Source organism: Neovison vison, chromosome 13 (genome assembly GCF_020171115.1).
Source record: "Neovison vison isolate M4711 chromosome 13, ASM_NN_V1, whole genome shotgun sequence".
In the NCBI taxonomy this organism is placed as follows: Eukaryota; Metazoa; Chordata; class Mammalia; order Carnivora; family Mustelidae; genus Neogale; species Neogale vison.
In genome coordinates this window covers 66193685-66210407 of record NC_058103.1, presented here as the reverse complement: position 1 = coordinate 66210407, position 16723 = coordinate 66193685, and the positions used below count along the sequence as shown (strand labels likewise).

At 34.0% G+C, this 16723-nt stretch overlaps 1 protein-coding gene across 2 annotated transcripts in view; it reads right to left on the bottom strand.

The window, feature by feature from the left end:
• STRN3 (striatin 3) overlaps positions 1–16723 on the bottom strand; it is a 116856-nt gene that overhangs the window by 14299 nt on the left and 85834 nt on the right. For both annotated transcript variants that reach the window (XM_044230498.1, XM_044230500.1), the window contains 4 exons: positions 5463–5596; positions 3948–4123; positions 3707–3754; positions 3291–3412 (listed from right to left, as the gene is read on the bottom strand). In XM_044230498.1, the coding sequence (XP_044086433.1) occupies positions 3291–3412; positions 3707–3754; positions 3948–4123; positions 5463–5596 (480 nt within the window). The remainder of the gene's footprint in view (positions 1–3290; positions 3413–3706; positions 3755–3947; positions 4124–5462; positions 5597–16723) is intronic.

Sequence of the window (16723 nt, the reverse complement as noted above, 5' to 3'; positions counted from 1 at the left end):
ATAATCCTATTTCTCTAGCAAACTCCCACATTCCACAGCTGTTTCTTATCATCTCCAGAATTTTCAGTTTCCAAACTTCCTTCCACATGAATGATTATCTCTATAGACTTCATTGAGAAACTGTAGCACTGAAATAAAACCCCTCCCCTTATCTTTTCTTTATCCAATCTACTAGTGTCTAAAGCTACCTTCTCCTTGCCTTCAGATAGGAGTAAAGAACTGTCCACCTTTCTTCTCAAAGGCTAATTCTACCAGGTAAATTTTGGATTCCATTCAACTCACTAACTTATTTCATGTTTACAGTTTCTGTACTACACAATAATTCTCCTTCTCCTTAGAATCATTACCACAGCAAACAAAGATGCTCCAGTATCTCCTGACTTAAACAAAAACCTTCATTAATCTTGTATCACCCTTCCAACAGACAGCAGAAGAGCATATTGAATAAAATGCTTTTTTACCTCTCATTCACTCTCTTAATCAGTGTATATGCTTTCTGATACCACCATTACACCAAAATAGCCCTTGCTGAAATCACCAATGATGAACTCTCTTTTATCAAAAAGTTTAATGAAATTTTTCTTCCTTTGAAGATTATTTTCTTGGTTATTTTTATCACACTGCTTTTCATCCAGAGTGTGCCTTAAAAAGTTGCCCACAGGTACCTTCACCCTTGGGTCTTTGTCCCAGCATCCGACCTCTGGCTAAGACCTGGATGACCTATTTGTCATATAAAAAAGGGAAACTTTCTATCCTCCTATTATTGGACTTCTCAGCAACATATGAAAGGGCAGACTGCTTCCTTCTTTTCAAAATGGTTTTTTATTTTGGTATACTTCCATGATCCCACATTTTCCTTCACTTCCTCCTTCCTCAAAGGCCACTCCTTCTCAGTTTCCTTTGTTGGCTTTCCTGCTCTAGTCACCCTCCCAGTATCAGAGTTGTTCAGGACTCTGTCTTCTCTTCATGCCCTAAACAGTACACTGTTCCCTATGTTATACAATCTATTCCCATGTCTTAATATCAGCTACTTGATACTGCCATCTCTTAATATGCCTAAAAACTGAACTCACCATCTTCAATCCTCTCACACCTGTTCTTAATATACTCAATTGTTCGTGTCCAAAAAAAAAAAAGCAGTAGTGATAAAAATGTTCTGAATTAGATAGTGGTAATGGATGCACAACCCTGTGAATATAGTAAAAACTATATATATACTACCTATATAGTAAAAACTGTATACATAAAAAGATGAATTTTAGCATGTGAATTATATCTCAATAAAGCTGTTTTAAAAAGAAACAAAATCAAGAATCACTTATCCATCACTTTATCCACTCAATCCAATTTATCAGTAGATTCTTCCTATTCTACCCTACTTCCCCAGGTCCGCTATGAAGTGATTTACCATCTTTATGACCATGGAGAAACATCAACTCTCAACTAGTCTACTGGTTATAACTTTACAACATTAATTGGTATTCTTTTCTCCACTTCTCCCACCCCTAATCTATTCTCCTTACAATAGCCAGGTCACCTTTTTAAACCCTGTATTTAGGGGCACCTGGGTGGCTCAGTGGCTTAAGCCTCTGCCTTTGGCTTGGGTCGTGATCTCAGGGTCACGGGATCGAGCCCCGCATCAGGCTCTCTGCTCAGCAGGGAGCCTGCTTCCCTCTCTTTCTCTTCTTGCCTCTCTGCCTACTTGTGATCTCTGTCAAATAAATAAACAAAATCTTTTAAAAAAAATAATAAACTCTACATTCATGGGTCACTTTCTGGATTAAAATCTCTTTACTGAAAGTTTCCTTTAGGAAAAAGAAAAAAAAACATTTTATTTATTTAATCTCAAGCAGACTTCATGCCAAGTGTGGGGCATCTCACAGGGCTCAATCCCATGACCCTGAGATTATTACCTGAGCCAAAAACCAAGAGTTGGATGCTCAACTGGCTGAGCCACCAAAATGCCCCCTAAAAGTTTCCTTTTATCCTTTCGATTGTGACTTAAATGTCACTATTTTGGACTATATCTAAAAGATAAAGAGTCTTTATCTTCCATAGTATTTCTATATCTTCATACTGCTTATTAAAATTTCTAGCCATAAACTGGACCCCTTTGTTTGTTTGATGTCTGTCCTTTCACTAGACTAACTCTTATTTCTTGATATAGTGCTTAACACCATACCTGGCAAATTCAGGCACCAAGTGTGTGTTAAATAAAAAGAACAAAGAGATCCTGAATTTTATTTATTTATTTATTTATTTTTGATGTCTAACAATGTTAGAGTCAGAGTACATTTCTTTAAAAGTTATTTATTTATTTATTTATTTATCAATCAATCAGAGAGAGACTGAGAGAGAGCACAAGCAAGAGGAGAAGCAGGCTCCCCGCTAAGCAAGGAGCCCAATGCGGGACTCAATCCCAGAACACTGGGATCATGACCTGAGTGGAAAGCAGATACTTAACTGACTGAGCCACCCAGGTGTCCCACTCCTAAAATTTTTTTTAAATGCGCCAACCATTAGGTAGATCACTGTTCATTCTACCTTCTCATATTAATAAATATTTTTTGTTTTAATTTCTTATAATTACAAACATGCCCTTATAAATATATTTGAATACAGATATAGGTATTTCTGTGGGACAAATTTTTTAAAGTATCATTTGTGAGTAAAAGGATTTTCTTAATTAAGAAATTTTTGTCCTCTAAAAAGTTGTACTGCTTTACACAGTGCCACTATTTGTTTCTACTTTCTTTTGCTAAGTATTTTTGTTTTGTTTTGTTTTTAATATTTTATTTATTTATTTGACAGACAGAAATAACAAGTAGGCAGAGAGGCAGGCAGAGAGAAAGGAGGAAGCAGGCTCCCCGCTAAGCGGAGAGCCCGATGCAGGGCTCGATCCCAGAACCCTGAGATCATGACCCGAGCCGAAGGCAGAGGCTTTAACCCACTGAGCCACCCAGGTGCCCCATGCTAAGTATTTTTGAACTATATAAACTATTTCTTAAGTTTAAAAAATTGTTCATTACATTTTATTTTCCTTCTTGTTAACTAGCACTAAAATTAATTGTTTTAATTAATATATATATTTTTTAATTTTTGGACAATAAAGTACCGATTCACAGGCTTAAATATTCCATGGTAGGATACTGCTTAATTTTCCCCATTTAATAAAGCAAATTAATAGTAAATGAAAACTAAATGAGAAGACAAATACTTGCTTAAGCTACTTATAATAATATTTTGTCAGTTCCATTCACTTAGAAAGATGTTTTAAGCCTTTCACTTACCATAGGTATCATATGGATCCACATTAGGGCTAGGCATATTCCACCACTGGATGGTTGCATCAATACCACCACTAAAACACTGTTCTCCATTAGAACTAATAGCTAATGATAGAACAGGACCACTATTACAGGAAAAGAGGGAAAAAATTACTTATAAAGTCTAAGAAGACATATCTGTTTCCCCCCAACCTCTAAACTCATGCAGTATCTAAAAACTGTTTAAAATTTAAAACCTAAATTTGAACAGTACAGATTATATTCTCACTAATACAATCATTAATCAAATGAAATACTACTTAACAAATGTCTTTTCTACTATAAAACACTGAAAGAAAATTTTAAGCTTTGAGGATTCATAAATAATAGTGAACAATAACTATGATTGTTAATTTAAGCACAAATTCAATGAAACTTACATGTGGGCCCTAAATGTGTAGATAGGCTCTACATCTAAAGAGGCACTCCTGAAAGAGGAAAGTACAAGGGTGGGGGAGGAGAAGGTAATTAAATAACTGCAAATCACTGGTTGACATTCAAGAATCCTTAGGTAAGATCAAATGAAAGCTTTAAAAAAGAGAACCATATAGAAGGATAATTACTTATAATTATTAGCAAATTTAGAAGGAAAAAAAGACAGGCTAAAGTGAAAATACTTGCTTTTTGGCAGGAACTGTTTTTTGCAAGTTCCAAAGTTTCAGAGTATGGTCCTCAGAGGCAGTAACCAGCACAGGTTCTACAGGATGAAAAGCTAATGCCCGTACTCCATCGAAATGGCTACGTAGTGTATACTTGGGGTTCCATGTCTTTCGAAAGGCATCTTTATTGGCAGGCAACTAAAAAGAAAGAGTGCAATATTTAGTGGTAAAAGTCATAAACTGATAGGCAAGTGGAGTTTTGTGTGTTTTGGTGTGTAAAATATATATATTAAACTGCTTTGCTAAAATGTCCAGTGGAAATTTAATGTACCTTAAAAACTTTATAACAAATCTTTATAATTTAATAAATGATACTAAGAAGAATAACTTCAATTAGCTTTCAAATATCTAGATCAAATGAAGAGTTCCTTAATCTGTTTTACCTAATCATCAGGCTAAAGCCAAAAGTCCTATTAAACGTCAGATGAGAACAACAAAAAAACTACCATGCTGCAATGCTTTACATGAAAAAAATAAAAATTAATAAATCACTACCAAAAATCCAAGCGAATAGTATTAACAATACAGTTGTCATTTAGAAAATTAGCATGTGAAATTTTTAAAGGAAGCAAATTAAGGTACTTTCCAAAAGTCTGAACTAAAGACACTTAGGAATATCGTCATCCTATTTTCATTATTATTGTTGATATTGGTAAGAGGTTAATCTTTTTACCTTCATTTCTCCATCTGTAAAGATAGGCTGTGAAACCACTTCTAAAGTAGTCAAAAGTTTACTAGAATTTAGTTGCTTATATACTTTGAAAATATTAATGAGAATAATCCAGCCCACGAAGACTGGTGTCTCTAAAAAGCATGCTCATCTAGATATAATATGTAGAAAAAAGAAATGCTATAAAAGGGAACAAATAAATTTGCTGAAAAACTGCAAATTCGTTCATACAAAATCTAAACAAGTATAGTTAACTCTCAATTGAGTGTTTATTGTCTATAAAAAAATTTAATCCAAGACTACTTTCACCTCTGAACACTACCTTCTCATCCAATCTCCATTCTCTCCCCATCCCTCAAAAGAAGGACTAAGTATTCAGGAAATGGCAAGCTAACTTTAACATTATGCTTACAAAAATAAAAGTTCAAAAATAAAACATAATTTTTAAGAAGTATCCTGAAGGCAAGTGATTCAGGTTACCTATTTTTCTCTTGTTGACACCAAAATATGGCTCAATTTGAGTAGATAATTGAGAGTTGACTACTCAAGATAGATATTTATCAACCGATATTATAAGGTAATCAATCATCTCAAACTTCTAGCTAATCCACCACAATACCTAAGAAAAATTTAAGCACCACAAAGTAATTACAAAAGAAAAACTACATGTCACTTCAAATCAACACATTGACACACTTAAACTTATCTTTTCCATGCACCTTGACATTAATTCTGTTTTATAAGTGTTTCCCAAAAAATGAGCCTTCTATTAAATCATTAAAAAATTAAAAATAAAACTGCACTTACATCATAACTATAGTCTGCATCATTTGTTACCGTCAAGTCTGCAAGGTCTCCAAGGCCCAGTACACTTAACAAAACATCATCAGAACCCATAATAAATGACTTGCCTCCTCCAGATGGAAACGTTATTGGTTCAGCTATAAAGAACAAAACCGCTTCTTAAATGCTGAAAAATCATACAGTACAAGACAATATTGTGGGGGAAATGTAAGCACTTAACAGTTACAATATTAATATAATTATTTTTTTATTTTCCCACTTCCCTCCTATTTCTTCTACTCAAAAAATCCTATTAATGAGTATCAATAAACAAATGTTTATTTTCTTATTTACAAACTGCAACATAATCTTCTACAAATCAAATATGTACTAGATACATTATTCCGGGATGGGAGGGGGGCCACAAAAGCTTTGTGCTTTGTCTATTTAAATTAATTACTTATCACTTTGGTACAATTAAAACTATAATATTTTTTAAATGTTATAGTCCTTTTGCTTTGTATCATATTTGCTTAGAAGTGCCAGGTATTCTAGTCCCTGATAAAAATTAATGTAAGTATTCAAAAGTAAATGGTATCCAATTTATCAGTTTACTAGTTTACTGAAATGAAGCCTTAAATTGCTCAGGTTACTCCAGTAACAACAATGTTCTAGGAAGAGGATGGTTCTAAAACCAAAACTGTCAGCTTCCTTTCTGTAAAAGGTTAATCCATGTGATGTTCAAAATGCCTTCCAGTTTTCAAGCTTTGACTACGATTTCTTATTTTAACTCTCCTTTTATTTACCATACTTCTAAAATAAAATAACTATTCTATATTGACTAACTCTACAACTTTAAATTTCTGTTGCTGTTAACATCAAACTCTGCCATAATCAGAATAGCTATACTATTATATAAGTATTTTGCTGTAACAGTTACAGTACAAGGAATAATTCTCAGTATTATCTCACACATGCTTTGAAATCAAAATTTTAATCTGAAGATACAAGAAGAAAGTACACAAGTCATTGTAATACAAAACAACTCAACATGTCAAAAAAACATTTAAAATTCATGAGCAAATTTAAGAAACATTTAAAAACTAAGCTAATTAATAATTTTGAAAAGTTCCTACAAAAATGATATAAACAATATACAAGAAACACAACAGATGTAATGAAATTTGTCAGTCATCACTAATACTACTGAAAATTACTCTAAGACACAAGTCAACTTCTCCTCAATATATACTATTGCAAAAGTAAAATTTACCTTTAGAATATCATAATTTATTATCAAAGTAAGCTAATGAAGTTGTGAGTCAGCAACCAATCTAGAGTAAATCTGACAAGATATATATATACAGGTATATATATATATAGTATATATATACCAGGAATATTTAATCTTTCAATGATTATGCTTATTAAATCTAAATCTACAGAATTGATCCTACCAAAATCTAGTATGCAGTTATTGGTAATATGTAGCTGCAAAAAACTATTAAAAAAAATTTTCAAAAAAAAAAAAAAAACCATTTCAAATGATGTTAAGAATAACTATGTAAAATTCATTAGGTAATATTTTCTCAAAGCATTTTTAGCCAGTATAAGGACAAATTTTTCTTTTAATTTCATAATTTGTTTATAAGACAAATTAGAACAAACTGCCACAATTCCTCCCACTCACAATTACACATTCATTAACACAAATCTTAATAAAAGCCCAATAAATTACTTTTAACATAATAACAAATTATTCTGCATTATTATATAGAGCTTTTGCAGAGATTATTTCTGATCAGCTGTTGAGAAATTTAGGGGCATGTGAAGCTAAGTACCTGGGCAGTTTTAACTACTTTTAACCAGATTTCTAATTAAGCATATGATTACATTTCTCCATCTCACTCTATATACATATATTTATTTAATCATAGCAAGCTTACTGCTCATTCAGCATTTATTACATATAGCTATGTATTTCTACTTTCCATAATCACCCATCACTGGGGCATACAGTAATCACAGTAAATACTCAATTTATTTGTCCTTGTTTTTCTACAGAGGGAATTAGTTTCTATTCTATAAATTCATCTTATTTATAACTAATTACAGCAAATGACTGCATAAACATATAAAAAGTCATTAGCAATTCAAAGAAACCAAAATTAAAAGTATTTTTTAATAAAGAAAATTTTGATACTTTTTATCAGTTAACCTAAGAGATTTCATCACGCAATTTCAGAATACTATTACTATATTAGCATTTCCTTTTTTGGAAATTTTATGGTCTACAAAATGGGATCCTGTAACAAGGTTCTTTTCATACTTCTATAACTAATTCTCCTTTTTATGGACACTCCACTGACTAAGGAAACCTATAGTTCACATATCAAACGAACCCTTTCTTCTTCAATTTTATCAAACCTAAAGAACACAGTCAAATAATTAATTCCACTTATGCCAGTGGTGACATGGTGTATCTTAAATCTTTATTAAAAAATGGTCTGGTTGGAAAGAAAACAGTCTGGTTAAAAACACTTCCTTTACAAAATGGAGTAGAATACGAACTTCAACACGAAAGCATAAAGTTGGAAAAATGCCACTGAAATAAGAGATTATGAACTCTAATGCTCCCTTCTCAGCTGTAAGTCAAAGTTGAATTTGCATCTTTTTAAATAACAAACTCTAATGAAAGATTTATCCCTTAAAAAGTATAATGAGGTTCATGCTTATTGGCCCCCTCTCCTCCTTACATCATTAACAAGTTAGATCACTGATTTATTTATTTATTTTTTTTTAAAGTATACATACACAGGATGCCTGGTAGCTGGCGATTGGGCATCCAACTCTTTGTTTCAGCTCAAGTCATGATCTCATGGGTCATGGGACTGAGCCTCACATTGGGGCTTAGCGGGAAGTCCACTTGAGGTTCTCCCTCAGCTCCTTGCCTGACTCATTCACTCTATTCCCCGAAAATAAAATCTCAAAAGAAAAAAAAAAACTAAAAAAAAAAAAAAAAAAAAAAGTACACATATACATACAGAGCTCTAAACTGATTTTTGTGTAGTGTGGGCCCTGACTGGCTATTTCCAGAGGTCAATGGTTTGAGACATTTAAAAGGGTCTCTATTTCTGCTAGTATGCTTTGCCTTAAATTACAAAACCTACAGTTTACATTAGCAAGTTTTCCAAGTATTATCTGTTCAAGTAGACCAAAAGCTAAGGAAGCTAAGCCACTTAAATAGCTAAAATAAATAATGGAGTTGGCATATGCATAGAAATACCTCCTAACGTAAAACAAGTAAATAGCTTAATAGTGAAAAAGAAATCTGGAAAAATCAGCAGACTATTTTACTATTCCTGTTGTTTTTCATGCTTTAATATATTTTGTTTTGGTTTTATTATTTTAGCGATTTTCTTTACTTCAAATTTCATCACAGATTATGATGAATGGTAAATACATGCAGAGATGACTTTGACGGAAAAATGCAAAATTAACTTTAACTGTACTGAAAATGCACTAATCAAGATCTCTTAAAAAACAACAACAACAAGAAGGTGGGGCATCTGGGTGGCTCAGTTAGTTAAGCATCATGGATCAAGCCCTAGGTTGGGCTCCCTGCTCAGCAAGGGGTCTGCTTTTCCCTCTGCCCTTCACCCTACTTGTGTGCTCTCTTTCTAATAAATAAACAAAACCCTTAAAAACACCAACAAAAAACCAAGGTATTCAAAAATACTTAACTGGGGCATCAAATTCCCTTATACAGCACAAGCAGAAATAATAATGAAATATAGTCTATACACCAAATTATTAGATACTAAATTATCTTATATACTCATATATCACAATAAACCTTTGATGAGAATTCAGTCTCATAACTTAGAATTGTAACTATCCAGACCTAGAATTCTAAGTTACTCAAGTATATCTATACAACTTCAGCTAAAATAAATTTTGGTAAAAATGCCTGAGTAGTACTTTCATTTCCTACACATTTCTAGTTTAGATACATTTTTAGAATATACTAGATAGTATATATCTGGTACCAAGTTAAACAATAATTCTATTCCTTTCTTCTAAAATAATTAAATTAGGCATCTGTTCCATATATTTTTAGAAATTATATGTAAAGTTCAAGTACAATGTCAGGAATTTAGATGTCTTCCAAGAAGGTAGTAGTTATTGTTAGGTGCTAAATTCAAGCAATATGACAAAATGACTAAACAGTTTCTTCCCATATGTGCTCCTTAAAGTCCTTTATTAAACTACTATTTTCCTGATCTGTGAGCTAAAATTAGATTTCAGAACAGTACTCTCAATTGACTTACGGCAGAAACAACTCCGCTTAACATTAAAAACAAAAGTAAAATATATAGACATAAAAGTCAAAAATTCGGGATGCCTGGGTAGCTCCGTCAGTTAAGTGTCTGCCTCAGGCTCAAGTCATGATCCCAGGGTCTTGGGATGGAGTCCTGCATCAGGCTCCTTGCTCAGCAGGGACTTGCTTCTCCCTATGCCCCTCCCCACTGCTCGTGATCTCTCTTTCAAAAGGGGTAGGGGAAGCCACAAACTCCAAAATCCTTAAGACAATTGTATCAAGAGCGTGCCCAAACCCTCTCTCAAGATCATGCAAGCAGATCTTCAGCACGTTAAAACAGCAACAAATTTACAATATTAAGGAGATTAATGTCTTCTGCAATATAAGTAAACACAGTAGCTAGATTTTGTATCTTCCTCTGCTCTTACACCTTTATAATCAGTCATTCCAGTAGAGGCTGACCTTGACTGATTAGAAGTGGGGGCACCTGCGTGGCCCAGTTGGCTAAGCATCCAACCCTTTATTTTGCTCAGGTCATGATCTCAGGGTTATAAGATCAAGCCCCACACAACTCAGAACCTGCTTAAAATTCTCTCTCTCCCTCTCACTCCCTCCTTTCTCCCTCTCTCCCCCCATCTCTTAAAAAAAGTCCTGAAGGGATGAGGGACAATTTATCTCTCAGATCAGTTATCATGTCATAGAGTTTTGTCCTGTTGAACCCAGTAAATTAATGTTGGCTGTAGAGGTTCATTTCATGGCTACCATCTGACTTGCTAGCAGCCTTAAAACTAATTTACTAACAAAACAAGCTATTTTTCAGAAGTTCCAGTTATAAAAATCTCAGATAAATAGATCTTCAGTTTTCCAAACTGAAATATTTCAAATATTTCCAAAGATATTAAAAAGATTTAAATAATATATTCACAATTTCTGTAGTGAAATATATACCCACTATGTTTTATATCTATATATAAAATTGAGTCTTCCATCATTCAACCAAAGCTCTATAAGCTCACAGACGTAAGTACCCTTAAAAGGCAATTTTGGTGTTTAAGATGATTAACGTTGAACAATGTACAGAATAAAACACAAGTTTTTCTCCAATTTAATTCACTATCATAAAAAGTTAAATAAGTACACATGATTTTTATATGAGGCAACAAATAATTGACTCTCCCTGGTGTTCATATGGATATTTTCCTGCCACACTTCCACAAATGTGTCATTAACAAAGCAACCCCAATTTTTCTCAACTTTTTTTCACTCTTCCTAGATTTGAAGTTTCATTTACCCATGTGTGCTCTGAGATTCTCATAATAGTATGAAAAGTCAACACTGTCACAGGCCATAAATTTAAAGAGAGAATTTCAGTTGTTGCCTGGATTATTCAGGCCAAAATATATAAAACTCAAAAGCATCTGCAGTGCTGTGAGATCTCTTTAACTATGAACTTCAAAAATGACAGAACTATTTTCTTAAGTATTTTGAAAGAAAACAGTTTTAAGAATGTCAAAAAAAATTTTGAAAAGACAAAAGAAAGTATTTTGTAGTCAGTATCAAGTAAAAACAAAACAGGCAAACCCAAGGTCACACATTATGACCTTATATTTATTTATATTTACCATGACTTTATATTTACTAAAGCCACTATTAATGGACTAACAGCTACTTAATTATTAAATTTCACTATGGCTATTAGAATATTAGTAACTCTATAGAAACTACCATTCATCCATGTATCCGTAACAAAATGCCAGGCAGTGAGATGTTAAGAATTAATGGGAACAGGGCGCCTGGGTGGCTCAGTGGGTTAAACCTCTGCCTTCGGCTCAGGTCATGATCTCAGGGTCCTGGGATCGAGTCCCGCATCAGGCTCTCTGCTCAGCGGGGAGCCTGCTTCCCTCTCTCTCTGCCTGCCTCTCCATCTACTTGTGATTTCTCTCTGTCAAATAAATAAATAAAATCTTAAAAAAAAATTAAAAAAAAAAGAATTAATGGGAGCAGGTGAATTCTTACACATTTATTGTCCTAACAGTAATCCCTAATTCCTCAGAAATGCTTAAGTATCTTTACTGCTGCATGGAAGTAGGCAGTATGCCAAATAGTCTGAATTTTCTAAAATAATTATCACAGGGATTATGCGAGGATTTTCTCCCTGATACGGAATAACTACAAACAAATTCTGTAACAACTGAGAAACTGCCAACTGGATGTCTAACCATCAGTTAAAATTCGACATAAAAGAGAATGTTATCTTTACTCACAAATAGCTCTCCTTTATAACTTCCCCACTTACAAGTATCATCACCTTTGCTCTGGTTTCTATTCTTAAAATTCTGCAACTACATTTTAATAATTCCTCTTCAACTTGTAGGGGCATCTGGATGGCTCTGTCAGTTAAGTGTCCCACTCTCAATTTTGGCTCAGGTCACGACTGTGGAACTGAGCCTCACATCCAGTTCCATGCTTCCTGGGGAGTCTGCTTGGGATTCTCCCTCACCCTCTGCACACTCCCCCACCAATATAACTAAAAATAAGTAATCTTTTCTTTAAAAATACCTCAACTTTTAAAATGGGGGTAGGATTGTTTTTAAAAAGAATTTTCCCTACCAAGAAAAAAAAAATTCTCCTCTATTATGCTTCAGCTTAATCTACCCTGTTGACTTTTTTCTAATCAAAGCTTTCATTCTTATCAATTACTGCCATAGATTTCTACTTAGTTTTCCTAACCCCCAGCCCCACTTACCTTCTACAAAACTGGAAAGACACAAATTAATTTTCTAAAATTATCACAATTATCACCCCTAATTCAGAAACCACAAGTGGCACCTTAACTTCTTGGGATCAAAGCTAACTAAAATCTTGTACTTTACACCTTGCATGTGGCTTCATGATCTGATCCTATTTTTCCTATTTGATCTCATCTTTTAATGCTCCACAACACAAATCTCCCTGATTTTAGCCTCCTCATCACACACACACACACACACACACACACACACTCTCTCTCTACCTCTACCATGCACTTACCACAATTGTACCTATTCCTTCAAACCACTTCCAGCTCTCCTTTTAAAGCCTTTGCTGATCTTTCCCTGCTCATTCTTATTATACTTGCATGTACCATAACATCTGACTTTATTAGATATTGTCTTACAGATAATTTCATGATAGCTAATATCAAAAATAATAAAGATGAGCTCAAGTTTTATCCCACATGTGAAGTCATAATCTTCCTGAACACACAGACGGAGAAACACAGAAGAAAAGGAAAAATAGGAGATAACATGAAAGTTATTGTTTAAACTAAAGGTCCCAAATTATGTAATAACTATTAATTATTTTTTCATACTAGAGCCAAACACTAGTCTTTGTGTGTCACAGTGCCAAGTTCAGGAGACAATGTAAGAACCCCGCTTTAATTCTAGTGCCCAAAAGCTGCTTAAGAAAGCAGATTTCATAATTAGATAGGAGTCTTAAGTAGTCGCCAGTTTACAGAATACCTTTCAACTACAAATTAAATGTGTATTCGTTCTCTTTCTAATCTACCCAATATTCTAACTATAATAAATGTAACAAAATACAACTTCAAATAAATTTGAAGACTAATTATCAGTAATAAGAAACTGTAAACAGGGCGCCTGGGTGGCTCAGTGGGTTAAACCTCTGCCTTCGGCTCAGGTCATGATCTCAGGGTCCTGGGATCCAGCCCCGCATCCGATCTCTGCTCAGCAGGGAGCTTGCTTCCCCCTCTCTCTGCCTGCCTCTCTGCCTATTTGTGATCTCTGTCAAATAAATAAATAAAATCTTAAAAAAAAAAGTGGAAGAAAACTGTAAACACATTAATAAAAAGAATATTAAACATACAAAAATAATCAAGGCCTAAATGAAAACTCATTAAGCACTTATTAGATAAAGCCGGATTCTTCATTACTGTTGGACTTTATAGGAGAAATACTTTATCAAACTGAACAATGAGAAAAACACTTTCTTTTTTTAGGTAGAGGGTAGGGGAAGGATCAGAAGGAGAAAAAGAATCCCAAGCAGGATCCATACTCAGTGCAGAGCCTGACACAGGGCCCAATCTCATGACCCGGAGCTCATGATCTGAGCTGAAATCAAGAGTCATGAGCTTAATGGACTGAGCCACCCAGGTGCCCCAAGAAAAACTTTTTTACTACTCTGAATTATATAACAACCCATCTACCTCTTAACCATGACCATCCAATTTGCAAAATGTACAATCCTCTAAACAGATTATAGGACAACGAAAAATAGACTAATTATGGCATGTGTAAGCCAAACTAAGGACAGATGATTGCTGTATTCATGTTTTTAAACCCATACTCTTCTCAAACACACATATTCAGGACTTAACGGAATTTATCTTTCTATAGACTCTATTACTGTAAGTACTCAAGTGTTTTACTGAAATCTAACATTTTCCCTTCCTCATAAGTCCCCCCCCCTTTGTCAATCAAACCTTATATTCTAAAGTGAAAGCAACTGTTAGCAGGCAATCTGGAAAAGATAAAATTTATTTTATATTTTTAAAAGATCTTAACTATTTGAGAGAAAGAGAGAGTGAGCGTGAGAGACAGCATGAGTTGGGAGGACAGGGTCCTGCTGAGCAGGAAGCCTGAGGCAGGGCTCTATCCCAGGACTCTGGGATCATGACCTGAGGCAAAGGCAGATGCTTAACTGACCGAGCCACTCTGGCACCCCAGTAAGTTTATTTAGTTATGTCTGCTACATCTGTTCTATTTTCTCATTATTGTTCTAATAAAATAAAAGCTTTCACACGAAAACTATCATCTTAAAAAAAATAACATCACAATAGTAAGAAAAAAAAAAAAAAACTAGTTCAGCTAGGAAGTGATTCCATAGTTTTAAAAAGTGTACTGATTCAGAGAATATCAAGCTGGTACTTTCTGACCCTTGTCAAAAGGTCAAGCTAAGATAGTTAGCTACAAAGTGAATCTGTAGTTTTATAAAGAGTATCAATCTGATACTTTCTAATCCTTGTCAAAATGTGTAAGTTAAGGTACTGTCTTATGGGGATGGAAAAAAATATATGTATGAGTTGAACTCAATGTTCTGTCTTAAAAATGTGAAATCAGGGGCAGCTCAGTGGTTCATTCAATTAAGTGTCTGACTCTTGATCTCAGCTCAGGTCTTGATCTCTGGATCCTGAGTTCAAAGCCTGTGTTGGGCTAGGTGTGGAGCATGCATGCATATATACATACATGCATAGATAAAGGTGTGAAATTAAAACAGGAAATACAAAACCAGCTGCATCCCTTTCATAAGAGACAACTATTTTTGTCTTTGATTTGATATAAGAGAATACTTAACTGTTTTATGGATTCTTCAAATTTATACTCTCTTGTAAACAGAAGCAGCTTAAATACCAGATATTTGGAGCACCTTGTGGCTCAGTGGGTTAAATGTCTGACTCTTGATTTTGGCTCAGGTTATGATCTCAGGGTCATGGAACTGGTTGACCCCAGTGTGGGGATCCACACTCAGTAAGGAGTCTGCTTGAGATGCTCACTCTCCCTCTGCGCCTCCCTGAGTTTGCGTGTATGTGCGCATGTTCTCTCCCTGTCTCTCTCAAATAAGTAAATAAATAAATAACATCTTTTAAAAAATACCAAATATTTTACAGCGTGCACCAAGTTGTTTTTAAAAGCCTACTAAAAGTTACTGCTATAAAAGAATAATTTCTCCTTAAATGTTAAAATGTCCAATGTATAGATATTTGGACAAAAGTCACACTTAACAAAAATATTACATTTCTGTCGATGGTTTGTCATCCTGGATCTGGAGTAACAAGTGACAAAAACTAATATAAAATTTTTTAAAAACTAGAAAACAATCCAGGGACACTCACTAATAAATTATATTTTAAAAATACTGAAAAAGTGAAAAGACTTTCCTTTTCCAATGTATTGACAAGTCAAAGGATGTGCAGCAATTCTGTAACATCAGTTAAGAAGGGGAATGACAATCATATTCTATACATGGAAAAGACAGGAAAATTAGCACAAATGACAATCATGAGAAAAATTAAGACAAGTTCATTCATTCACTAAAAACTAGAACTGTAAACATATATGTTCTCAGAATGTGAGTCTTTGAAATGGGAAAAGCCTATGAATCATTTGAAGGAAAGATATGAAATGACTATTTTAATAAGCCTCAATTTTAGAAGTCTTAAATAGCATAGGAGTAGTAAGCCATACAATAAGAACATCTATAAAGGAAAACATATTACAATTCACAATTTAAACTTTCCACGTAGAAAACCTGAAGCAGACAAAAATCTAAGGAAGTCTTAAAAACTTTAACTCCTTCCTCATATTTTTCCAAATTTCAGATGCTTCACACTTACTCTAGATGCTCCACAGTGATTTGTTAGTGATTTACATGCTTTTACTGAGCTGTAAATAACACAGCAAAATGCACACCACCAAAAACTTCTCTAGAAAAATCATACCAGACCAAATTTTAACATAACAATAAATTTAGAAACTCTCCCTGACTCCCTTGCCCAATTATAGAACCTTTAGAAATTATTAAAGAATGAAAGAAAACTGAGTTGTGGGTCACATAACAGTACTGTATCATTTACTTTCCTGGTTTTCATCACTGTACTGTGGTCACTTAAGAGGATGTTCTTGTTGTCAGGTAACATATGCTAAACCATTTGAGGAACAACATATCTGCAACCTACTCATTTTTCAAACTATTCAAAATAATAAATATATATTTACAGAGAAAGAATAAAGCAAACGCAGCAAAATGTTGACAACTAGGCGGTCTGGGTGAAAATTACCTGGAATTCTTTGTACTATTCTTGCAACTGTACTTCTCCTTAAGTATGAAATTATGTCAAAATAAAAACTTAAAAAGTAGGGGCGCTTGGGTGGCTCAGTGGGTTAAAGCCTCTGCCTTCAGCTCA